At 40.3% G+C, this 26,719-nt stretch overlaps 1 protein-coding gene across 5 annotated transcripts in view; it reads left to right on the forward strand.

The window, feature by feature from the left end:
• Window positions 1–819: 819 nt before the first annotated feature.
• The window catches only part of LCA5 (lebercilin LCA5), a 31,350-nt gene continuing 5,450 nt past the window's right edge, over window positions 820–26,719 (forward strand). Inside the window, exons 1-8 of one of the 5 annotated variants that reach the window (XM_085541954.1) lie at window positions 820–997; window positions 4,579–4,970; window positions 7,767–8,296; window positions 9,774–9,911; window positions 11,105–11,201; window positions 12,665–12,810; window positions 14,429–14,567; window positions 16,331–16,924. In XM_085541954.1, the coding sequence (XP_085398080.1) occupies window positions 4,772–4,970; window positions 7,767–8,296; window positions 9,774–9,911; window positions 11,105–11,201; window positions 12,665–12,810; window positions 14,429–14,567; window positions 16,331–16,924 (1,843 nt within the window). In that variant the 5' untranslated portion in view covers window positions 820–997; window positions 4,579–4,771. Of the gene's footprint in view, window positions 1,057–1,115; window positions 1,302–4,578; window positions 4,971–7,766; window positions 8,297–9,773; window positions 9,912–11,104; window positions 11,202–12,664; window positions 12,811–14,428; window positions 14,568–16,330; window positions 18,308–26,719 lie in introns of those variants that run through there. The other 4 variants (XM_085541952.1, XM_015859023.3, XM_085541953.1 and 1 more) reach the window with 4 other exon arrangements.

Raw genomic sequence — 26,719 nt, forward strand, 5'->3', positions numbered from 1 at the left:
ACACAGAATCACCTGGGTTGGAAGGGACCTCAAGGATCATGTAGTTCCAACCCCCCTGCCTGGCAGGGCCACCAAACATACACCTTTACTAGATCAGGTTGCCCAGGGCCCCGTCCAACCTGGCCTTGAACACCTCAAGGACGGGGCATCCACTACCTCCCTGGGCAGCCTGTTCCAGGGCCTAACCACTCTCCTAGTGAAGAACTTCCCCCTAACATCCAACCTAAATCTTCCCTCTTTTAACTTAAAACCATTTCCCCATGTCCTGCTAACACGTCTCCATCCCTTTTATTTGGAGTTTCTGCCAATATGTTACCAGTTGCATCCCGGCTGTTTGTTAAACTGCAATTTCAAGACATGCAGTTGTGCATCTTAAGAGTTCTCGTGTACAATCAGTACGAGTAAGTCAGTTTTTCTTTTCTTTTCCTACAACTTTCATACAAAATGTTCTATTTTATTCCATCTGGATTCCTACGCCGTTTGCATTGCTGGGTCACATACTGGATTCCACTAGTAAGTTAAATGAAGGAAGGTCAGCTATTGGTTTTCCAGCCGCACCTCCTGACCCTGCACCACACACCAACATCTATGGACCTCCAACCCCAACCAAGATGGCGGCGCAGGGGCAGGTCTCGGACCCGCCTTCAGGCGCCGCTCTGGCACCACAGCACGGAAGCGACGCACCCGGCGCTACCCAAACCGCCCAACCCCCGTCCCTTCCGTCCAATGGGAGCAGCAGTCTCTTTCCACTGTCGCCAATCAGACGCCACAGCCGTTAAACTGGCAGCGCTAACAGCCAATAGGTGATCAGGACAGCCCACCTCCCTCCGCTCCCCGTTGCTGGGGCAGCCGCTGTCAATAGCCCCCGAGCGCCGCCGCGGCTCCTTTAAGCGTAGCGTGGCAACGGCGCCGCGTCGCTCGGGCCGAGCTAGGGGCGGCCGGCCCGGCCCGGGCCCTACGGGGGAGCGGGGCCCAGGGCAGCGGGCCCGGCCTGCAGGTGAGGGAGCGCGGGGTTGAGAGAAGGGCCGAGCCCCTGAGGCCGCGGGGCCGAGCTGGGTAAGCGGCAGCGCTACGGGGGTGGCCGAGCAGCAGCAGCAGCTGGGAGGGGGGAGGTTGCAGCGCTGTCCCGCGGTGTGAGGTGCTCCATTGGAAAGCGTTGGTCCGGAGATAACGCTCCGTGCGTTCCTCAACGGGCTCTGGCAGAGCTGTGGCGTTGAGACATGGAAAAGGTGGGGGAGGAGCAGGGAGGCCGCCTTCTGTGGCGGTGATTTGCTGTGAAGTTCAGCATTCCGCTCACTTAGGTGGGTGTTTCCGTCCGAAGGATGCTTTCTTGCTTTCTTCCGCTCCGTTAGGGATTAATAGCTGAGCTGCGTGTTGTCAGCAGGGCCCTGAGGCTGAGGGCATGGCGACTGGGATCAGCCTTGCTCTGCAGTGCCGGGCCCGTGTGTGTGGTGAAGGGAGGAAGAACTTCTGTGTAGTTCTGTTTTTCATTTTTCCCTATTGCCTTTCTGGTTCTGTGGTGTGCTTAGGAGCAATGGAAGGCAGCCCTCTGTCATCCCTGGAGTTGTGTTGTGACCTCTGCAGCCTTTCAATACCTGAAGGGAACTTACTCCCAGAAGGGGAGTTAGCTCTTCGAAAGGGCTGACAATAGCAGGACACGGGGAAATGGTTTTAAGTTAAAAGGGGGAAGATTTAGGTTGGATGTTAGGGGGAAGTTCTTTACTAGGAGAGTGGTGAGGCCCTGGAACAGGCTGCCCAGGGAGGTTGTGGATGCCCCGTCCTTGGAGGTGTTCAAGACCAGTTTGGACGGGGCCCTGGGCAACCTGATCTAGTAAAGGTGTATGTTTGGTGGCCCTGCCAGGCAGGGGGGTTGGAACTACATGATCCTTGAGGTCCCTTCCAACCCAGGTCATTCTGTGATTCTGTGACCTCTGCAGCACTGCTTCGCAGTGACCTGCAGCCCAACTGCTTGCCAGTGCGTTTGGGTTGGGTTGTTTCTTTTCACTAACACCAGAGGGTTATCAAGGCCCCTTTCTCCAGAGAAAATCCAGAGAGCATCAGAAATTCCTATTCTTTGCTATATGTCAAAGTAATGCTTAATGCAGGTTGCTAAGGGAGGTGGGTGCCCCATCCCTGGAGATGCCCCGGGTCAGGCTGGACAGGGCTTTGAGTAACCTGATGTAGCTGTAGGTGTCCCTGTTCATTACAGGGCTGTTGGGCCAGATGGCCTTTAAAGGTCCTTTCCAACTCAAACAATACATGATTCCATTAATATATTCTTGAAAGGGAGCATCCAGTACAGAAGTGGATTAAGTTTTTACATGTTACTTCACAAGATAATGTTTTTCTGTTTTAAATACCATTGTGAACGGCGTTCTTCCAAAAGGTTATTGCCTACTCAATGAGTGCTTGTGGGACTATAAAACTACTGACTGATCATCTTTAAGTTAGTAAGTGAAAGCGAATGTTCTTGTTTTATACATAAAATTAGACATCTAGATAATTGAATCACAGACACTGACATTTTTCCCCATATGCAATACCACTTGTTTTGGCTTATATACGTTTTCTTCTTAAGAAAAAATAATATTGTGCACAGAGATTCCTTTCAGTGTCATAACAGCAGACAGAAGTAGGGTGTATCTTGGCTATACACCCATAGCTGCCCAATAGAGAAGTTAGTACCACTGCAGAAGTTAGGTGTGCTGATGTTAATGGCTGTGGATGTGGTGCCTTTGGTGCCAGGTTGCTGCTTGACTTCCCACCACATTGTTTCATTCAGCCTGTTGCTGTGGGCAGAAAAGGGAACGCATGTTAGACTCAGAGCTGAGAACTGGTTGTTAATCTAATTAAAATCTTAACGGGCTAATCAAAGGCTTAGTTCTACTCCAGATATTAACACAGTTCAGGTTATGTGCAGTTACAGTGATAAAGGTCCAACCTCTGATACCAAACTTTCTTCACCCACTGACTCTCCCTCTGGGACCTGAAGGGCTTTGTCTGTGTCCCACATCCTCTTTTGGATGGAGGGAGCATGTCGATGGTTTCTTTCTCTTTATGTGTGCGTTCCATGATCATCTATGATCTTCCATGCTCTGTCTTTCCAAGGCTCGTAGACAGTTTGCCCTACACAGAATAACTACTGCTTATTGCTATCTGTTGGTTATAAATCAAACTATGGGTGCTAAAGTATAAGGTTATACAAAGTTAAGCAAAAACTAGTTAGGTAAGTTATGTGGTGTTCAGCTAATTTTCTTGCAGCTAAATACAGCTCACTTACCTGTGCACACTGTAGAGAACAGGATGTTGCCTAAACTGTGCCTGTGTTTCTGTTTGGAGTCAAGGAGCAAGATAACAAATTCTGTGAGCAGTTTGGGAGAACGGTTGTGCCCTCCTAAGTTCAAATGTCTTACATGATCTTAGTCTTGCACTTATTAGTGCTCGTGAAATAGATTGTGAGGGCAAATCCATCTTTGTCACTGGAGGCAGAGCCGTGTGTACTAACAATGCAGTGGGCTGGAAAGCTTGGATTTGTGATGAAAGCTGTCTTGGCAGCTGATGTTTCTGTTCTGCTTGGCTATGCAGTTCTTATATATAGATAGGGGAACAGAAGGCCATAAAAGCACGCTAAGTTTGTTTTGTTAGGATAGCAAAGTGACATAATAAGGTGAAAATTTTGCAGCTCATTTACAGGTATGTCATATGCCCTGCATATGAGATCTGCAATCAGAGATCTGATTGAAAGCAGCTCAATGCTTTTGTGGGTAGTTTACTTGAGCTCCTATCTTGTTTCAAAATGGTCATGCCATTCTACAGGCAGAAGTGCTGGGCTCTTGTGTGAGTATTATTTATTCACCCGTTAGAGGTTTCTGATGTCTTGAGGTTGGAAAGATTGGAAATAGGGGGAGAAATATGCTTGAGAACTGTGGGGAGAGCACATGGCACAAATACGTGCTCCTACCGGTTCTGGAAGCAGTTTATGACATGCAATGAGTTGTAGGGTACAAGAGTACTTCCCAAGGCAAGGAGGACACTAACGCAGGTAGGATCTCTGAGGTCATTAGGGATAGAACAAGCTTCAGATCAGTTTTTTTTTGTTGTTTTTTTGTTTGTTTTAATCAAGCATTTCATTTAACATTATCAGAGTATGAGAAGCTGAGGTACAGAAGGCTCAGTCTAAATCTGCAAATACCATTTTGATTCTATTCGGAGGAATAAGTTGTCAATTTCTTGGGTTAGAAAGTTTTTCAGCATGTTTATATTAGCTTCCTGAATAGCTTCAGGCTTTCACTTGGTTTATTTTCCAGGTGCTTATCTGCTGTGTGGTCTGGGAATTTCTTATTCCAGATTCAGCTATAGTAATTTTCTGATAATCTTTAGGCAATGAATTGCCTCAAACTATTGAGTGTAGTACTAGCCCCATTCCTAGAGTGGCATCTGTCCCATTTATTATAAATAATAAGGCTAATGTAGCTATTCATCGTAAGATTATAGGAATTCTGAGTCATTTTACAGTTCTTATATCTTTCTTAACAGCAAAGCCATTCTCACTGTGGGTTTTTTTTTTATCTCTCTCAGTTGTTACAGAAAAATGCATTTGGAATGATAACTTGTGTTTGCTGAGCTGAACTACAAAGATCTCATGCTTTGGAGATGAAGATGATAAGCACAAAGAAATAATCCAGCTTCTGCTGCTGTGAATATTGAAAGGTCCTTTGTGTCAAAATGAACAGACTTTGAGAAGAATCTGGAAAGCTGCTAAATCTAAAAAATGGGAGAAAGGGTCAGGAGCCCGGATTCTGAGCAAGACAGAAGATCAGATGAGGATAGAAATAGTGACTCTTATTATTCAGATGAAGATAATGCATCCCATTCATCTGACCGTTCACCTACTCTAAGCTATCCATCTACAAGCCATGAAAAGCAAGATCACAAAACAAGAGCTTCAGACAGTCTTATGCACTACCAAGGTAGGTAGATAGCAGAAACTGTTCCTTTGTAGCCTCTCCGAAGAGTCTTTGAAAGCTGGAATAAAAGCAGGAAATTTGCTGTTCTAAGAATCTATTAACAACATTTGTGTGACTTATACTGCAGGTGGCAGGTAGACTCTAACTGTTCAGTTGAAAAATGAAATTAACCTACTGCTGTAAAAGGGAGATGTTTTTGGCTTTCAGAATCATAGAATCATAGAATCACCAAGGTTGGAAAAGACCTAAGAGATCATCCAGTCCAACCGTTCACCTATTACCAATAGCTCCCACAAAGCCATGTCCCTCAACACAACATCCAGTATTGTCTTGAACACTTCCATGGTTGGTGACTCCACCACCTCCCTGGGTAGTCCACTCCAGTGCCTGACCAACCTTTCTGAGAAGTAATACCTTCTAATGTCCAGCCTTTATTTATTTATCCCAGAATTACTCATGTTTCTTTTGACAGGAGAGCGCAGCTCTTAAACTAGCCTTTTGTTGCACCTTGCTGTTGTTCTCTTTGAGTCTTTGACAAGAAGACCCAAGGCAAGGCCGTACTACACCGTCTATAAAAGAGAAGATCCTTGGGTTGTGGAAGTGTACTTGACTGAGCTTTCCTGTATAATAAAGTGTAGTTACAAAACAAACCTAAGAAACAATGTTGCAATACAACAAAACAAAAATGCTTGAGGAAAGTTCAGTTGCCTGTGGAATGGAAATTCAAGAGGTTTTTTTAATAGGCCTTTCCTGAGTGTAAAATATAGCTGTACTCTGAGCTCCCTCACATGTACCTCATGAGCTGCTTTGTTGATTGAGACTGTGGGGGAGGCAAACATCCCTGCAAAAAAGAATGGTTATACAGCTTCGGGGCTGAAGGAGGGTTATGAAGCCTCTCTCCCACATTTTGACAGGTTGTTCTAAATAGTTGCATGCATTTTCTGGTGAAGTGAATGTGTATCTTGCCTTTCTTTAGCAAATACTCTGTTTCATTTGCAAATCCTTGATGGCAAAGTTTTCCAGGGAGAGCGTTTCTTCAGATCCCAGCATTCCGTCGAACTTCTCTATGCTCAGAAGAGGCATTGCAGTCATGGGTTGGGTATCCCTCACTGCAAGAAAGACATTGAGGCCCTAGAACATGTTCAGAGGAGGGCTACAAAGCTGGTGAGGGGTCTGGAGCACAGGCCTTATGAGGAGCGGCTGAGGGAGCTGGGATTGTTCAGCCTGGAGAAGAGGAGGCTCAGGGGAGACCTTATTGCTCTCCATAACTTCCTGAAGGGAGGTTGTAGTGAGCTGGGGGTTGGCCTCTTCTCTCATGTAATCGGTGATAGAACTAGAGGGAATGGTTTCAAGCTGCGCCAGGGGAGATTCAGGCTGAATATTAGGAAGTATTACTTCTCGGAAAGGGTAGTGAGGCATTGGAATGCACTGCCCAGGAAGGTGGTGGAGTCACCGACCATGGAAGTGTTCAAGAAATGTTTGGATGTGGTGTTGATGAATATGATTTAGCCGGGAAGTATTGGTAATGGCTGGACTAGATGATCTTCTAGGTCTTTTCCAACCTTGATAATTCTGTGATTCTGTATCTGAGAAACAAAAACTGCCGTTCCGCTGTTCTGTTTGGTTTGGAGTGGGCAAAGAAATGAGTAGGTCTTTGGTATAGCTGAATTTGAATACAATTATTACATGAGGGTGTGGTGGAAGTAGTGTTGTTCTCAAAATGCACTCTTCCCCAGCTTACCTATATGGTCGGAAGTGCAAACTTGGTATTTGAATTTTCTGTTCTGCTCTTAATTTGGAGTAACTCATGAAGGTGTTTGAAGGCTGGGCTGTGAGGTTCATGGGAACATGCTTAGTTGTCAGCAGGAAAGATGCAGTTCCTGTATTAGTTAATCTTTTCATATCTGAATGTTACAACACTGTCTGTAGAATAGAAGCACGATGAGCATTAAAGGGAAGGAAGGATTTGCTGTCATACACACTGTGTGTGCATAGCTGCATTCTTTCTATATACCAGTTTTCAAGTCTCTATACTGTATAAACCGGTGCTCAGAGTATTTTTTTCTACTAATCTGTGGTATATTCAGTTGTTTTAAGATTTATTTATGGTGTGTGATGTGCTTTATTTTTCTCAGCCTTGCCTGAGATGCAAATAAGATAGAAACACCGATGTTCAGCTTTTATCTGCAGTGATGGGAATAAAATAATAGCAAATAAAAATGTAAGTGATGGATACTAGTAATCAAATAAGGATACTCTAAGGAAAATAGCTTGTGATACAGGAATAAGTAATTCGAGGGACAACTGAGTTTTCATCAGACTTATGATTTTGCTTTGTATGTTTTTTTGACCCCTTAAAATTGCAGTTTTATCTGTCAGCATGGATTTAAAAACACTGTTGCATTTGTCTGAGAAAATTACGTCGTGCATAATGAATAACTAGCTCTCAGCTAGTACGGTATTTCTATCTTAAGCAAGCTAGTAAATGTGATCAAATATTAATAAAATGCCTGTCATTTCTGATACAGTTTGTAAATGATTACGTTGCGATGCTTCTGTGTTGATGTCTGCAGGTATTACCTCTTTCAGTAAATCACAGACATAATATCCCTTTTTTAAATCTATGGAAGGAAGCTCAGTAATGCTATCACATGGATGCTTTTTATTTTCTGATTTGAAAGCTGCAGTCTCTAAGTATTATAGAATTGTTTCAAGCAGAATTTCATTCCAAGAAGGATACCTGAATCGATAACTTGCATTGTCTTCTAATAAACATGCTTTTGATTTTTCCTCTCTTAGCCACAAAGAAGTTGGGTTCCAAATATGCACCAAGCAAAAGAGGGACACAATGGGGTTTCCGTTCTCAAAGCCTCACTAGGGATTCTCCTGCAAAAGATATAGATCTTGTTACAAAGAGAGTTCTTTCTGCTAGGCTGCTGAAAATCAATGAGCTCCGAAATGAACTGACCGAACTCCATATCAAACTGGATGAGCTGCAGAAGGAAAACAGGGCACTGAGGAGGCTTCAGCACAGGCAGGAGAAAGCCTTGAATAAGTTTGAAGATACAGAAAATGAAATCTCTCAGCTCATTGCTCAACACAACAATGAGATTAGAATATTAAGGGAGCGCCTACGAAAATCTCAAGAGAGGGAACGTGCCACTGAGAGAAGGCTGAAAGATTCAGAAGATGAACTGTACCGAACAAAAACTGTCTTGCAGAAACTGAAAAAGCTGTCTGCAGATAAACACCTCGCTGAGAGAGATGACCTGGCTAAGAAACTAGCCTATGCAGAGAGCAGACTAGAGGAGAGTGAAAAAAGAATTAAGGTGAGATGAGCTTTTGATAAGAAATACTTGTTCAGATATTTCTTAACTCAGTGAGTTTTATGTATTGGTTTGACTTTTGGTTTTCTTTGTTTTGTGGTTTTTTTTTCTTCACTGTGGTGGAGCAAGTGGAAAATCTTTTCTTTTACTTGATGCTATTTATGTACAAAAATTATTCCTGAAGTGATTATATGGCTGTATACTCAGTAGTCATGCATTCAAATGGCAGTTTACAAATTAAGTATTACGTGTCAGTGTATATGCAGCATTTCTTAAACATTTATCGGATATTCAGATAACTGTATGCTACAATTCTTATTTTTATATATTTACACATATATATATATGTATGTATATATATAAATACACTGCAATTATATGTATTACATGCTATATAAAATATTTTATATATATATATATATATATATATATATATATATATATTCTTGTGAACTGCATTCATGTAGTGGGGTTATTTTTTGGTCCCCAATTCTGCACATCTGAGAGCTGAGCAGAAGAAAATTACAGCAATTTTTAAAGTACCGAAATAAGCTTTAGCACATTTTTTGTGGGTATCCGTTTTAAGAATCTCTTCAATATGTTTTAGTTTTATTTGCAAAAATATTTAAAGATATGCCTTAAAAACTCATTTTACTTAAAAACTCATTTTACTTTAAAAAAAAAATGGTGGTGTTAGCAATATTAAACTGTTGTTAATTATATGCGATACCATGCTTAGCTGAAATTATCTCGTCGTAATTCTAAGTATCAATACTGAATTGTAAGTTATACTGTGGTGATAATAGGTAGCAATAACCTTTATTAAACTGGAAAGTAAGCTTTCATGAAATAAACCCCAAAATAATAGGAATATTCCTGTAGTAGGAATGACTACATTTCTCCAGTCACCCTGTAGTGTCACCATCTGGCACCTGGAGATCAGGTATCTCAGTATTTGTAGTAATCATGGAATATATGACAGTGAGTTGTGCTGTCAAAGGGAGAATCTTTTCATCTGCTTTTTTCCTTCTCTCATCGTTACAGGTTCACTTAAAACAGCTGTTGGGAGGTGAGGGTATGCAAAAGAAACAACCATCATAAATTTCTTTCTAGTAGATTATAATTGTTTCCTGTCTTCTTCATGTGTCTCATTTCTAAACTGTCAGGTCAGGGTTTTACTAGAGATATGGAGGTGCGTTCTCTGCCTGTTTCAGGAACGTTGGCTTGTGGATACCATTATGTCCCCAGATTGCCTCCAGAAAGATAAGCAGCAGCATCTGCAAGTGCTGTGTCTGCCCCCTTCAGCATTAAGAATAGGGTGTAAATGTATTTGGTGTTATAGTAGTGGCAGAGTTGGTCTTTGAATCCAAGATATTTGGGTTTTTTGTTATTTTTTTTTTAACCACACTTGACTATTTAAAAAAAAAAAAAAAGTGTTCTTGGTTGTTAAGAAAATATTATTTTGTTGATTTAATTGAAGGATCTGGAGAAAAATCTTGAATTAAGTGGTAGCAGTTTTCAACGAGAGTTACAGTTGAAGAAAAAAAAAGTGCTTGAAGCACAAGACAAAAGTAGAGCTCTCCAAGAAGAGCTTCTTCAACTAAATCAGAAGCTGAAGGTAAGATGTGAAGCAATGCAAGTTGGTATCTGTGTTCTGGTGTTTTATCTTTGGAAGTACCTGTAATCAACTTCAGGTATTTTAGCAGTGGTTGCACTTTCTCATAATGTACTTGATTATGTCATGAGAATTCTTCACCTGTTTCACATTGATAAATTCTATGCTCTGACTCTACAGCCTGGTTTTGAGCAGCAGTGTTTCCATGTTATCAGTACTGATAGAGCTAGTTAAACAAAACAAGACCAAGTACATAGTCAAGAATGGTCATTAAACCACAAGATTTACTGGAAAGTTAAATATTGAAGACTTGTTTTACATCAGATCTGCAGCTGTATGCAGCCAAGTATGCTACTAGCATACTTGGATTTCAGTAGGTTTATGTAAAGATTAATTGTGAGAGATGTACACACATTATTAAATTTGTGCAGTTTTATTTAACTCCTGGTTTGGTTGCCAAAATTTTGAGTTTTGCTGTAAAACTGTGATTCTGAAAACACTGTATTCTACCTTATCTATTTGACTTTATAAAGAAAATGCCTTTATAAGGAAACTCCATCTTGAAACGTTCTTATATACTGAAGATGCAGCAGTTTGTCACCTTACCAGTTGTTGAGCACACAGCGCTAGTGATCCAAAAATCTGCCTGTGAACAGTGAATGTTTTTAGCACAATTTGCTAGTGGAGAGTCTGATATTCTGAAAATATTTTCATTATCAGATGGCTTCTGGTAATTCACTGTTCATTTCTGTATTTTATTTAATATAACGAGATTTTTATATAACATGTCTTTCACTGTATGATTCAGTGGGACGCTGCGCTGTGGTATTAACACACCCTGTGACAAGTAACCTTGAAATGTTTAACTCTACAATACAGAAATTTTTCTTGTGCAATCTATATATACATCACATCTCTTAATCACATTTATGGAAACACTGGCATTTAATTTAATTTTTGCTGCAGTGCTGCAATATTTTTTTTTTTCCAGAGCGTTCTGCTAATGAGGTTTAGGAGTAGAGGAAAGTTCTAGTTGAATTTTTGAGCACAAGAGAAGTTAGGAATGCGATTGTTCTCCTTGAAAATTGGGCAGAACTGTTGATGCCTTACTTAAATTCCATTTATAATGTGTATTTTAATTTACCGCTAGTGAATGAAACATTACTAACTCCTGCTTATGTCTCTTTCCTTAATAGGAAAAAGAAAGAGAACTTGATGCAAAAAATATATATGCTAATCGTATGCTGAAGGTATCGCCAAAAAAAGGCATGGATGTTATTCAAAGAAAGAAAGGTAACAAATAAAGCAATGGGGGCAGAAAAATTAGTACTGCTACTTTGAAATTAGACTTAGCCAGGTTTATATCATACTGATCCTATCACTGCTTGTCTGAGGAGACTTTATTTTTTTGGCACTGCTTTCTACACGGCAGTCACTATAGAAGAAAGGCACAGGTTGACTTTCCCGTAAGTGCAGCAGAACTAGAACTTCAGATTTCCTCCATGTAGTTAATTTCTTTCGTATCAGATGTTTTTGGATGAAGGAAGACCAGAAGATTGCACACTGAAATTTCTGGTAGGTTGTAGATGTCTACATGACAGTGAACCAAAGACTGAAAATATGAAATGTCTCTGCTGTATTTTGGGAAAGTTTTTTGTTTGTAATTTTCTCCAATTGAAATTTATTTAGTCAGATTGGCTGTGGTACTTTTTTTCATCAGAGTACATATGTTCCTGAATGTAATCTTCTAAAAGCATCATTACAGTGATTTTTCTTCTGGAGCGACAGAACAGCCGCGAGCCTTATGCTACCAGCATAAATATACATTTATGTTTGTGTGTCTCTGTGTACTCAGACAATCTTTGGTGGATCATAGAGTCTATTTGTCAGAAGAAGGAAATTCTGGGACTGTTTTAAATAGTTAATGCCAACATTTCAAACACTTTATCTATTGCTCATTTTTAGTGTAGATATTCTACTATTAATCTGTTTTTATGTTCAGGTATTAAAATACATTATTTAATAGAACTAAGCTTATGTGCTTTTAAGATACAAAAAAGTATATTTTAACTTAAGGATTTTACTTCTCTGAATATGAATTCTCTGAACTCTGTGACAAGCAAGAAGATGAAAACGTATCTTGTGGCTAAATTTTTAACAAATATTCAATGTACTGTGATTTTATAATCACAGAATCACAGAATCGTAGAGGTTGGAAGGGACTTCTAGAGATCAAGTCCAACCCCCCTGCCAAAGCAGGCTCCCTACACCACGTCACACAGGTAGGCGTCCAGGCGGGTCTTGAATATCTCCAGAGAAGGAGACTCCACAACCCCCCCTGGGCAGCCTGTTCCAGTGCTCCGTTACCCTCACCATAAAGAAGGTTTTCCGCACATTTGTGCGGAACTTCCTATGCTCCTTTTTCTGCCCGTTTGCCCTCGTCCTGTCTCCACACACTGCTGAAAAGAGTCTGGCCTCGCCATTTTGCCCCCCACACCTCAGATATTTATAGACCTGGATCAAGTCCCCTCTCAGTCATAAATAGCTTTATTTTTGGTTGTTTATTTGGCATGTAACAGGTGCTGGGAACAGTTATGTGAAATTTGTCAACGCTTTCCACTTCCATATTTGCAAATACTTGGGAAAAAACAAAAACAAAACAAAACAACAACAACAACAAAAAAAAAAACAAAAACGGGTAGATACACAGTGGGATATTTTAAAGTGAAGATACATTTTGTTTTTATTTTCTACAGCAAACAACCAAAATATCAAAAAAGGAGCACAGCTCACGAAAGGAATACAGACCAGTGGACGCTTCTCGTCTGTAGAACTCCCTCCAGAATCAGAGTTGGACTGTGGTGATGCAGTAGATAAGAAAGAGAGAATTCTTTCAAGAATAGTGAGTTCCATTTAAATTATGTGTGTGTGTGTATGTGTGAGACTTGCTCCATATAATTCATCTATCAGCCTGAATATTGAATACCCAGCTTGATTTTTGGGAAAAAATATACAAATATACAGAAAATATAATTTAGTCAATACTCTGATCTTAAAGAGAAACTCTTCACTTCCAGAAATACGTTGTGCTATTTTTTGTGACAGTTCACCATACTCTGTGTCTTACTGATGGCCACTAACTCTACTTGTTTCTTTTTATGCCTCTGTCATTTCTTTGAAGTTTTCAAGCCTTCATTTTGTTTTTCCTTTTCTTTACTTCTAAAGCTTATATGAACAATCTGTTGTAACAGTGCTGGCTGCTTTGTCTTTCTTTTTGTTTTGGCCTTAATTATGGTTTCTTTTACTTTACAAATTTATTTCATGAGCCATAAATCCAATGCTTCCTCTTATTGTCAGAGTACTGGTATTTCTTCTGTCGGTTATCCAGCTTTGTGAATGTGGTTGGATTTGTTGTTGTTTTTCCCCGCTTCCCTTTTTGTTATAGAATGGTATAATTAGAAATACTCCTAATGCTTCTGTGAGCTCAGGCTAGAATTAGAGATTTGAAAGATAACATTAGACAGGATCTGGTACAAATTTGATGCACTTTCCTTCCATAAGGCTAGGACTATCTGTAAGACATAATACTCTCATGATGGTCTTGATTAGCTTCCTGATAGGAGGGAAGTATTTTCATGGCTGGTTTCTTTATTCATGCTTTCTGTTCCAGAATGTTTTCATTGTGTATGGCTATAGTTTAATGCATGTATTTTCCAGCACTTCAGTATGTGGGTTCCATAAGCACGCAGTAGGTACAAGCAGAGCTTGTGGAATCCAGTTGTTACTTTAAGTTTTGTAAATTAAGGTTGGGTAATCTATTTCACTTATTTTAGAGTAAAGTAAACTCCCACATAAAGTAAAATATGCTTTCTTAGAGAAACAGGCACAAGCCTCAAGATTAGCATCCACTTGTTGGATTAGGCTGCCTTTCTCTTCCTTGCTTTTTTGTTAGTGGTTTCTTACTGCTGTTGTTAATATCTTTTCAAGCGTATTTTCCTTTAAATGTGTGCATGTGTACTCATGAGCTGATTTTTAACCCAAGAATGAACCTTTCTCTTTCACTGTCTGTCACTTGATACTCCGTATCTTTAAGTACCATTGTGAAACTGTCTGAATCTACAACCTACTCACATCAGTAAGAAGTCAGATTGTGGTAACTAATTCCTTGTTTGCTAAAACAAAAACAGGCTGGGGTCTGGCTTCTATTAAAGTCAATTACTGAGTTTTACAGAAAACTATTCTAACACAGTGACAATTTTATGGCATCGAAGCAGCAGTGTTCCTGAAATATGTACTACTGAATAGAATTGGTTTGTTAGTTTTGTTTCAGATAATGTTAGAGGTGTTAAGATAATAACCCCAAATCCCTGAGTTGTCAGAGTTGGTTTGGCTTAGATGTCTTACTCATTTTTATGATTAGCAGTAAAGAACACCATTTCAGAATGAGATAAAAGGTTGTATGATGTTGTTTGATTCATTATTTTTCTGCATCGGTTTGTTATTGTATCAATTTGTTTCAGGAAAAAGAACTTCAAAACAAAGAATGGAAAGAGCAAACAGACCTCCTAGAACAAGAGCAAGACAGAGAAAAGGAAGAGAAGCTGAAACGTGTTCAGGAACCACAGACTTCAGAGGAGAGGTTTCAAAAGCTACGTGATGGTAAGAAAATGGGCAGCTGAAAGCTGGAAAATGTAAGATAGAATACTAAGCAAGTGAGACTGCTAGTTTTTTTTTTGTGAGAAGAGCAAAATGATTTTGCAGAGATCAGTACAGTGGAAAATTATTTTCAGTTATGTTATGCAAAGAGATCAGAAAGAAAAATGGAATACAGAGTAATCTGAATCCTGTACTCAGATGTGATTAAGTGTGTAGCAGCAAAAATATATTGAAGTCTGAGAGATTTTGCTTTACAAAACAAGGATGACATAGCAAGTAAATGCTGACATAATCTCTGATTTGCTACATGTTATTAAGGTAGACAGTAGTTTGCTACTGTTGTAACACAAATCTGCTGCCCTTAATAAGGCCTCTTTTTTCAGTCCTTATTACACTTATGTCATTGGAGATAGTAATTTTATGTTCTTACCTTATCTTGTGTGAATAATTTGGTGTGGCTATTTGAGAAATATCAGTTTTTATCCTTACATCTTAATATTGCTTATTCTTTATTCATTTGGCTTTCAAAGCATACTAGTGGCTTACATTTATAAGATTCTTTTATGTATTTTGAAGTATTTCAGACAAACAACATCCTGACATGTTAAAATGCTCTTTCATTGATTATAATTAATTAACAGAGCAGTTTTTGTAGATGACAAGGAAGAAATCTAAAAAACTACAGCTGCTTTTAACTAAATTCTACATAAATTCCCCTATTTCCACTCACGTTGGTGTATAACTTAATCAGGCCAGGAATTTGCTCTGTTACCTGTCTTAAGATGATTCTGACCATGTTTTTTTCCGTATAAGCTGATATTTTCCCCGCTTTGCATACAGAAAGGTACCTACTTTACTTGTTGCAGTGATGTTTTCAAATACAATGTGATTGAAAATACTTATAAACTGAACTGTTGGAGTTCTTTCTGTAGGCTTGGTCAGAAGTACAGCAGATAGCATGGAACTTTGTGAAAACATCAATCAACAGTTTGAATTAAGAGTTCCAAAGGAAATGCCAATGTGTTGAATAGGCCAACTTTTATTCAACTTTTGACCTAACAAACATGTCTATTGTGACTTGTTAGAAAAATTATTTTGAGAAAATAAATTCTTAGAAGCTTTATTTTTCTTGTACATATAAACATTTCCACATGTGAGTAGATTAATTACTGTTCTGCACCTTACGTGCCCCTTTATATTTATGCAGATTGACATTAGCACAGGCGCTCTCATTGTATTCATATAATGGGATATGAGACCCTTGTGTGAAAGTGTCTTATGCAGAAGATTCAAAATGTTTAAAATCACGCACAACATGAAAACAGTAATGATTGTCTGCGACTCTGTTGCCTGATAGCTTTACAGGATCAGTTCCCTTCACAGTAAAATCTGTATATCCTGGTGCTTGTGATGCTGATGAAGACCAAAGTACTGTGCAAGTTGAAACTATTAAAATCAGTGGAGTTACACTAATTTCTCTTCAAAGCCAGGAAATACGAAGGCGGTTGGCAGAAATGAATTTCCACTGGTGTTCTAAAATGTGAAAAATGTCCTAATCCTTTTATAAAAATAATAGTATACCTTTGTATCTCAGCAGCTAATGTGGTGGATTTAGTTGTTTGAGTAATTTTACAATGAGAATACCACACTGTGCGTATAAGAACGTACTGCATACTCAATGGCTTTTCCTTGCGCTGTTTTCGAAACATTCTTGTAAGGGCAACTTAAGACTAAGACATTGTAACTAATGTTTAAACTTCCTACAGAGTGGGAAAAGGAAGAATGTGACAAAGTGGAAAAGGAAAGCAGCTTTTTATTGAATAAAGAAGATAAAACAAAGATGGAAACAGAAATACACAAACCTGAAACAGAGACAGAAAGTTCTGAAATGCTGGAAGAACGTCGAAAAAGTGAATTTCTGCTTGCCAAAATGAATGAAATTGATAGAGAAACTCAAAATGTAATGAACGTGAAACTTGCTTCCCAAACATCGTTTGTAAACGCGTTGAGAAAATCTGATTCTCCAGAAAAGAAAGAAAAAAATGGTCAAATGTTTGAAATTCCAGGGAAGGTCACAAATGGGTTTCCCCAAGAGGACAGCCAGGAGGATGCCACAAGAACACAAGGGCTGAAGCAGCGAAATTTAAGGACTGTAGACTTAAGTAATGAGTTAACATTTGGTAGTTATGTACCTTCCTTTGGAAAAGTATCGGGGAGACCCAGTTGGCTTAATCAAAAAGATGACTCTTCAGAAGAAAATGTGAAGGAAAATGCAGATTTCCATAGTAAGAAAGAAAAGAAGTCCAATTTAATGGAACAACTCTTTGGAAGCAGTGCCAGTACCATCCTCCTTCCTAAAAGTAAGGATATGAAATCTTTTGACATAGATTGGGAATCTAGTAACTCCCTTCTTGATAAAAACAGTAAAATCAAAGCAAAGGAAGACAATGATCTTTTCAGTGAAGGAAGAAACCTAAACAGGCACCGTCCGCAACACGGTGGAAGCAAGCCAGCTTTTAAAACTCTGGGTTCTTTAGAAGATGAGATTGAAGAAGTAGTCTTACAATGATCATATTTTATATTTTTCATATGTGAACACCAAATAAATATTTTCACATAATATTTATTAGATAGAGATTTGAAATATTTCAGATGTAAAGCCTTATGAAGGAGTAATTTACTTAAATGGATATATTTGTTCAGAGGAAAGATGCGCTCTGGTAGATCAGCCTGAGCTACAAGCAGGAAATTTGTTTTTAAAAATAACATCTAAATAGAGGCCTGGAAGATCTGGTAGTGACTATTTTGGCAGTAAGACAGTGAAGCAATCCTGAGGGACTTGCTGATAGGTGAGATAGCGACTAGCTTGCCACTTAAGTCAGAGAAGACGTACTTGCCCCTACCTTGGCTCCGGATCAATGGTTCCTGTTGCCACATGGTGCCATCTGACTTATGTGGCTGTGGCTCATAGTGCCAGTCTTGTTAGCGCAGTGCTGGTAGGGATGCTGTAGGAAGGGAAGGTTTTACAAAGGCTTACAGTCATGCGCACCTTTCACCTACATGCGCTCATAGACATTTTGTGCTCTCTTGCTGACTTTTGCACACAGTCTTTATCGCTCTCTTAATTATTGAGACTTATGTGTCATCTGTGATAGATCAGTAAAACCGTACTTCTCACAAAGGAGAATTATTTATGACAGAGTTAGCTGGCTGAGAAAGTAATGGGCTTTTAAGTGGCAGCGTTGGCATTCAGAGCAGCTGGTAGGTGCGCATCTCTGGCTAGCCAGTGTAGGAGGTATATTTTTTTACCTGTAGGCTGCTTACCATACACTACTTTTAGTTTGGTTTACTTCTTTTAAGCTTCAGTTTGCTTTCTCAGGCATTCAGAGAGCCTGTAAACTGTATCAGGAAAAGGCGTATGTAACATCAATGTCATGAAATTGATAGAAGAGACTTAACTTGCACAAAGCCTCGGGTGGAAAGAGAACACTCTACACTGCAATCGTGTTATCTCAGAAGAACCTCAACAGAAATACAACTAACTCAGGAGCAGCTGATCTCTTTTCTGCATAGGTTTTCTGGAGACCTTAATAACAAACTTGTCTAGGTTGTCTAATATTTTCGGGTTATATTTATTATATAAGGCCATTTTTTTGTAATTTTTGAATTTTCTACATAAAATTCCAATCATTAGGAAGTTGTTTTTTTATCAAAAATGCTTTTATTAAAACAGTTGTAAAATCTGTACGTGTAGATCATCTTTAACAAAAAGTTTTGACTTTTTATATTGTGTTACTGATGGAGGGCGTGGGGGGGAGAGGTGGGGAGTGAATCTGGTAGTGACATTGCTAGTCATGTAATGCACTGCATGGGGCATGTACATAAGTTAGAACTGTAGGCAGTGAAGTATGTAGCAGAGGCGTTCCAGATAATTACATGAAGGTCATCATTCTTTACTAGAGTGGCAGATTTTTAAATGCTTTCTTGATAACACTCCCTATGAGCCTGATATAAAGCACACTAAAATACAGAAGGGGTTTATCATGATTTCAAGAAGCTTTGAGTCAAGATTTCTGTGGAAACAATGGCTTTTCTGAAAAGAAAGGCTGGTGTCTGCATCATGTAATAACTTTCTTTGCTCTTCCGTTCAGAAAGAAAATCAGAAGAAAACTAGTCACAGATTCAGACTGGGCATGTGGGACTATTCTCACTAGTCAGGCTGAAGCAAAAAGCAAACCCCGTTCACCTGCTCGCTTACAGTGCAAACCTGCTTATGTTGTAATGTTACAGAGTTCAGCCCATTTGTTTACTTACTGCCAGAAGTTTAATTCTGACCAGTAGTAGTGAGTTTAAATGTCTGTGTTATTCTTCCTCAGTTACTTGTTTGGGGGTATACAGTGTTCTGAGTGGCAAAAGTTGGCTTGTAAGTATGTTAAGTGTATGCGAGTGAGTGGTTATTTATCTTATAACTTTCTTAATTGCGGATGAGTACTGCCCTTCAGGACTAAGGGGCTGTGTTCATGAAGATATTGCTGTGGCTGTTTGCTTCTGTTTCCTGTGGTTGAGGATTACAGGGCGCAAAACAATGATGTAGTTGCCGTGGTTATTGAGGGTGACGTAGTGTATGGGAGGATTGGTTGGTTGGTTTGTACAGTGACCCATTAACATCTATCAGATTCTAATTATCTTGCTGAACTGTTGTGCTCTGCTTTTTCAATTGTAAATGTATATTTCTTAAGTTGCTTTGTACTATAAGCCTGTTCTGAAGTTCACAAGTGTCCGTGTTCCCTTAGCAGACCTTTCCTGAAGCAAACATTGTGCTGGCTTGCACAAAAAGGTATATCCCCTAGGAAGGTGAAAATAAATTAATCTGCTGGGAACAGTGCCACAGGTATATTTTTTGTTTTCCCCTATTGCTTTCTGTCTCTACAGCTTATTGTCTTTTCTTGCTACGTTTACAGTTTTAGTGTTACTTGTGTGTAAATGCCATTACAGTCAAGAAGTATAAAAGCACTTGGGACTTGGAGGGAGCAGGAGGGTGGGATTATTGGATCCTTCTCAACATCTTCAAGCAGAATTTCTGATGTTGAGAAGTAACAATTTTCCACTGTCTGGAAGCAACTTCTACAAGGTCTTTAAAAGGCTCTATAGACATCATGGTTGGGTTCATCAGTGTACATTAGCCCTTTTTACCCCTGATCTTGACTTCCATATCCATATAGTGTGTATGTTGCTTTAGCAGTGCTTGCAGAACACTCCACATTGTGGGGGATAAGGAGCAGGCCACAAGTGTAGACTGTTCTGATGATGATCTGTGATGATGACTTGATGTTTATACTGTTGTAGATTCTGTTAGAACTCTGATAAATTCTGTTTCTCTAATTTTGCTTTGCTTATATTGCATGCATGCCTGAAGAGGTTGATTTCAAATCTATAATGCTTCTAAATGAGGAAATTTGAAGCGGATGTGCTTTAGGCTACCTGGTAGCCTGAGGTTTGTTATGGTGCCAAGACAGAAGCTCTAATTCTGCTAGCCCAGAGTCTATTAGCTCTGTTGAGGGTTATAGAAGAATATCTGATCTGGCATGTTAGGAGTAGAAAACTGATTAGGAAAATGCCTTGAGGCAAATGGCTAGAAGAGCATCAGTGGGACTTTAGTGGGTATTTACATACCAGAGTCCTCAAGGTGAGCCTTTAGTATTCCAGAAAATAATAAATTCGACATAGTGCTCTAAAGCCAAGACTAGCAAGGATCTGCGCTGCAGAAATTAACAGCTTCAGGAGAATTAAGTGCAGGAAGGGAGGTTTTGTCCCCAGAGCTACATGGCTTCATGAAGTCTTATCTTCTCTTGTCCTGGTCTGACAACTTTAAACATAAGAGATGCCCTGAGTGACTTTGCTCATCTATAAGATTTTCTTTCACTGGATCATATTTAACATGATCTCCCGTTTTGAATTCTGTCTTTGATTAGCTGTGAAGTTTTGATGTCAGTGGGAGAACAATTGTATCAGTGTGCACTGTCAGCCAGGACCTCTGGCTGCCAGGAGTTGCTAGGATACCTGTCACAGGTATGGCTCACTTGGCTCAGCACCAGCCAGTTTGTTTAAAATGTAGGTTCATGTCTTTGCAATGGGTGTGTATGTGTGTTTAGAGTGAGCTAGAGTGACCATTGTGCATATCTGCTTTTGATAGGCAAAAACTCTGTGCTCTGCAGCAAAGAATGCAGAGAGAATAGTGATTCCACCAGCATATGACCATTGCTTCCAGAGGGGAACATAAGCCATAGAAAACCAAGGATAAGTCTGACTTGGCCTGTAGGTATGGTTTAACCTTGTATCTGTGAAGACACAAGGGAATTTTTCACCTCTCATATATTATTTCTTGACTCTGAGGTTGGACCAGTTGGCCTCTAGAGGTCCCAGCCTATGCCCTTCTGTGATTCTGCCATCCTTCCCGTGTTCCACTGGTATTAATGCTCCCTTTGTAAGTCCTCTGTACAAAGCTGTTCCATACTGCTTAGACAAAGTTGCCTCAGATTCTCCTGCATGGCCATCTGTTCTTGAATATGAGAGCATTGTATTTATGGCACAAATGCTAACTCAACTCTTTCTTGCCACAGTAAGGCAGTACCCTTCCCGTACCCTATAAAACTTTTCTCCAGGTTCCTGTTTTCTGAAGCATGTTGCTCAAACCTTGTCTTAAGAACCTTCTCCTGTCACTTCTGTGACATATTCCCACTGCCCCAGAACCCTTATTCTTCTTTTACTCTCATGATCTTATGCTGCTATGGCTGTGACTTTCCTCCCTGTTGACCATTGTTCGCGCTCTCTGGCTTTGGCTGTTACTTCACCTAAACACAGCAGTTATCTTCTTCCTCAACTTCCCTCACTTTCCCTGTTCTCTGGGTTTCCTTCCTTGCCCTGTAGCTTCCTACCAACCATGTGTCTCTTCTCATCCGTGGGTTGAAGTAATGTTGGAAAGCTTCATAAGAAGGGATTGTGATGGTTCACAACTGGTTTTGTCTGTACTACTGCATACAAGCAGTAGTACTAAGTGGAATACTAAATGGGTTGTGTTGAAGTAACATTGTCCGCTGGCTGGGTACCAGGATTCTTATACCCAGCTGGCCTTTCAGGGTTCCTTGCATCAGTGCAGGGCATGAAGCTTGTCTGCTAGGAAGCCTTTGCATCCCCTAGTCACTGCTTGGTTTATGGAAGGCAGTGGGTTTGGATATGCCCCTTGGTGCTCTTCCAGTTTCACTTCTGAGAGTTATTAGGATCTCTGAGCTGCCAAGAGCTCTAAGCTGTTCTTCATCTGTCTGCCATAGCCCTTTAATGGCTTAAGTCTTTGTTTTAGTCTTGGTTTAGGCTGCCCTTATATTCCCAGTAGCCTGAAAAGCTGCATATTGCTGTGACAGGATCTCGGTGAGCAGTTGATGCGGGAGCTGCTATTACAGCCTTTCTGCTGAACTGTCTGCTGCTCCCACATCCCTGACCTACCCATTCATTTTTCATTTACACCAGGCTTAAGTGCTTCCCTTACTGTTCAGTGTGGTATCGTGAGAGTTTGCAGGACTCAAGCTGCATGCTGCTGTATTTTTTGCAAAGCTTCTAAGAAGTTTTTGGCCTTGCTTAGTAATTCTCATGGCAAGGATGGATAACCCACCTTCTGTAATTCACTAAAGATCAGTTAATTACTAGTAGTCAGCATGAAGAAGTGCTGTTTGTATTGTCAAAGGGCACTAACTGAACTCTTGTACCCAACCTTCTTGTAGCTATAAAGCTAAATGTGGGTTTGTGTTCTCCTGAAACTAAACCTTAAACTGCCTGTGTGAACCAAGCTCTGGGTCCTGGGGCACGATTCTTATTTAACCAGCAGTCGTTTGTTTGTTTGCTTTCTTTGTGTGTACCTTTCTTTGTCTCATAACCCATCCTGGAGAGTAACAACAACACTGCCTTGGTTTCACTGGAAGTTTGTCTCAGAGCTCCCTGAGCCTATTGGCCTCATGGCACCCACGTGGAAACCCTGAGGAAATGAGGGGCACGGAGCCCTTCTCTGTGTCTCTGCTGGTAGAAGTTAGACTAAAAATGTCTGAGTTCTCATTCATTAGATGGCACTGCTCCGTTTTCATGTGTATATAGGCATCCTCTGTCTGAATCTCAAATACTGGAATGCAAAAGGCATTCAGCCAGTTTTCTGTCCTGGAACGAGTTGCAATGTGTAATTTCTTCTATCAGAGAAATGCACGAATATAGCATTAAATGTTTTCTTAAGAGTACTTTCATGTCTTCTGATCTTTTTCCTCTTGGATTTTGTTTCTACTGAATCCACTGCATATGATGGCACAGGATGCAGTTTTGCTTAAGTTGATAAATCCCAGCATCCTGCAATCCAGGAAAGATATCCACCATTTACGTGGCATGAACAACATTTACAACATTCACTAGAAATATTTGATGCAATATTAATATTCCCGTATTCCTCTCAATTGTAAATTGCACTCTGAGGCTTAGAGTCCATCCAAACCCTGATTCAGTGAATCCTCATTTTAATGAGTGGCAGTTGACAAACGAGCCTGATTTTCTGAGGAGTGGAGCATTGCAGAGCCTATTGAATTCCAAGTAAGATGAATCTTCCTGGGAAGCAGATTGTTGTCATCCTGAAATTCTTTTAACCCCTATATAAATCTGCAAATTTGTACTTCAGAGTTCAGGAGCTCTTCCCCTGTTTGGCCCAATGGCAGCCCTTGGCTGTAGCATTCAGCCAGAGCTCACGGCTTGGGATTTGGGTGTTACCTCTGTAGTCCCTTACAGCAAAACTTGTCATCTTTAAGTTTGCTGTTACTGAGAGTTCTTCTGTTTAAATACTGCTGTTCTGTGTTTTTTAGGCCTGGATAACGCTTTATGAAGTGCATTCTGGCACACTCTTACTTCTGTGAGCCTGTTTGAAGCAGCTTTCTTTCCTGATCTGGGGTCATGCTCCTAACAACTCTCATGCATCTAGGGTTGAAAACACTTTCTTACCCTGGACAGCAAATGTTTGAGGAGGAAAAAAATCCAAACCAATGAACCTTACACAGGCCACCTTTCTCAGATCAAGATGTGATATGAAGGACTCTGTATTTTGTTAGCTTATTAATTAAGTTATGACTCCAAAATAGTCTATGGATCATACAGGGGCCATATGGGCAGTGCATACAACTGTCAAGAACTCTTGTATGTCTCATGAGTTTCCTTTAGAGGGCACCATTGACTTCCCTAAAGTCTGCTTAGATGTCTGCATGCGCTGCTAGTGAGGTTTGTCCAAACCTGGGCATTTTAGGTCCATTTGTTGAATATTTTTTGTTCTAAATATTTGGGATGCTGTGTGCTACCACACATCATCTACCATATGCAAATATCTGACATAAAAGCCACTTCTTTATGGACTTGTAGGCCTTGGCTATGACCACCTTAATCACCAAGAGAATCGTTGGAAGGTGAGTATGCTCTGCAATGCTGAGCAGTGCCTTACTCATAAAGGGTTTAGAAGAATGGGGAGGCTCAGCTTTGAGCCACAGAGGCCGCAGTATATGAGCCATCATTTTCACAGTGTGGTCTTTAGAAGTGCAGGTTTTCACATATAGCAGGACTGGTCACTGGGCCTATAGAGAGAGAATGGATACTCCTCTCGTATGGCTTCCTGCTTCACAGCAGAAATGATATTTTCACAACCACTTCTGTCATCTTTTTTTCGCACACACTGTTTTATTTTATTTTTTTACTATGTTTTGTTCTTTATTTTCATAAGCTGTATCTGAGAGGATGTGGCTATGCAGTCATTTAGCTTGATAAAGCGATGCTAAGAGCATTCAGCATTAAGAGGTGAATAGGTGATGTGAGTTGTTCACTAGAATGAAGAAAGTCGTTGTTAGATCTTTTTAAAAGGTTTTTTCTGCTTCTGACTTTTCCTGTCCCAGCCTGAGGCAATGTATAGTCCATGGTGATGTAAGCAGGATAATTGTGTAAATAAATGTCTCCCCTGCAGAGGAAAAAAAAGGGAAAGAAGAAAAAAAAAAGAGAAAGAGATTAATTTTAGAGTTGAATGCATCTCGTTGTCCAGATAACTATTGTAATTTCATGGAGATGAAGGGACATCCAGCAAAATGGTCATTTGGTTGCTTACCTTCTCTCTCGCTCCTTATTTATGATTGTTTATATGTTGCTCTGTGCAATTGCATCAGTATGATCCTGATAATGTGAGTTCATATTTTATACTTATGAGGTTAATTAACTGCAGAGCTCCAGGGAGCCTATTTCCCTTGTCATCTGCAATGCTAGACCGTTCAGTGACTTTGCAGACCATGATCCAGATCTTTAACCGCTCTCATCACATCTTTTGCTGCCTCAAAAGGTACTTATACCCTGCAGTGGGAGCAGGCAGACTGGCTGGCACAGGCAGAGAGAGAGGGTTGGCCTGATGGAAGAGGAAAAGCTCATATGAGGAAAGTAAACTCATCCTTTAATGGCTTGCAAGGTCTTTTGCAGGCACCATGAAGCACTCAAAGGTGGCATTGATAGCTGGAAGAGGAGCTTAGCAGAAACGCTTAAGTATGTAATGTTGTGAATCTCACCAACTTTGCTTCTCTATTCTTCCATCCCTGTACAGGAGATTTTTATAACACCCAGCAGATTAAACCTTCAGATTGGCTCTGGTTTTCAGTAGTCTCAATATAAACTTACGTTGGTGGGGTTCTGTGTTATGCCTCTACCTACAAAAGCTTTTAACTTCACTTTCAACTTCATTACAACACACTGAAAACATGAGATCTCCTCTACAATTTTATTAAATGGGTTTTCTTTTTTCCTAGTTATGTAATTAAAACCCAGTCAAAAGAACACTTAGTTCTCCCAGACTTTGTGTTTATTTGGATAGAATTCTATGGGAAGCATGTTTACGTCTGTGATACTGAACCTCAGGGAGTTCATTGCATTTCAGAGCCACCAAGTCTTGCAGTTCCCATGAGATTGTTAGCTATAATTTTAAAACCTGTTGCTATGGGGAAAACCTTGAAGATTAGAAGCAGGAGGAGTCAAAGTAATAGAAAGTACATTTAAGAAACAAAGATAATGAGAAAAAACAATGATAAAATAATGAAAATTCAAAATACGCGTTCCATCTTGTGATCATTTTGTTCAGTAATATCTTTGTTTTCCTGACAAGAGATGACAACCTGGTTTTGGAATTGCTCAGGAAAATATTTCAAGTCTCCATTGCTATGACTCTGAGATTGGAGCTTGTTCGTGCTGTACGCTGAGTGCTACATGAGATAGGCTGAATACAAGTAGTCAGTGAGATAAACCTGTGTTATCAGGATCTCTGTCTCACAGAATGGATACAAGCATGCAGAATCTGATCTTCTCAGGGCTGCTTAGAACTTGTGGCTCCAGGTACCTTGAAGAAGGCTCAGCTGCTCTGTAAATAGACACATCCAGTCCTGTTTCAGACTTGGGGTACTGTGTTTTCATCTGTCTTTGCATGGAAGCCAGCACAGCAAGTGGCAGCCTCTCTGTAACCGTAGGTTCTTGTACCTGTGTTTCTTCTTCTCCTGCATGACAAGAACAGTGATGTGCCCAGGGAAGTACTGGCTAACTTAGGCACATTTGTAACCCTTTCTGAGAGTTTCTTCCGCTCAAAGGACTGAGACACCTCAGAATTAAGTTCCTTCTAGTGAAGGACAACATAAATGTGAAGGAAGTCAGTTACCTACTGATCTCAGATGCTCTCATCTACTTTGTTTCAAAACTGTTTATCAAACACTTTGCTTTAAATGTGGTCCGAGAGTACTCAGGCAGTGGCCCCAAAGTACTCCCAAGCAACCAGGCCACTGGGCTTGTTGCATGTAATGTGAGGTTTACCTCACATAGTGATTCTTCAGGAGCTGAGCAGTCTCCTGGTCATTGAAAATTCAAAGTAGTGAGGGAGGTGTTCACGGATGCTGACCTAGAAACTGGCTGCAAACCAAACGTAAGCTTGAGGTCAGCTGCTGTGCTGACTGCCTGCTTATGGTGTGAGGGGTCTTCTCTTTCCTGTGAAGCTCAGTGCTGTGGGCGTTGAGCCTTCTTGAGGGGCCCAGCTACAGCAATGGGGACCGTGGACATCTCACAGGCTCCCA

This window comes from Coturnix japonica, chromosome 3, assembly GCF_054131305.1.
Source record: "Coturnix japonica strain WE chromosome 3, WE-NBRP24, whole genome shotgun sequence".
Lineage (NCBI taxonomy): Eukaryota > Metazoa > Chordata > Aves > Galliformes > Phasianidae > Coturnix > Coturnix japonica.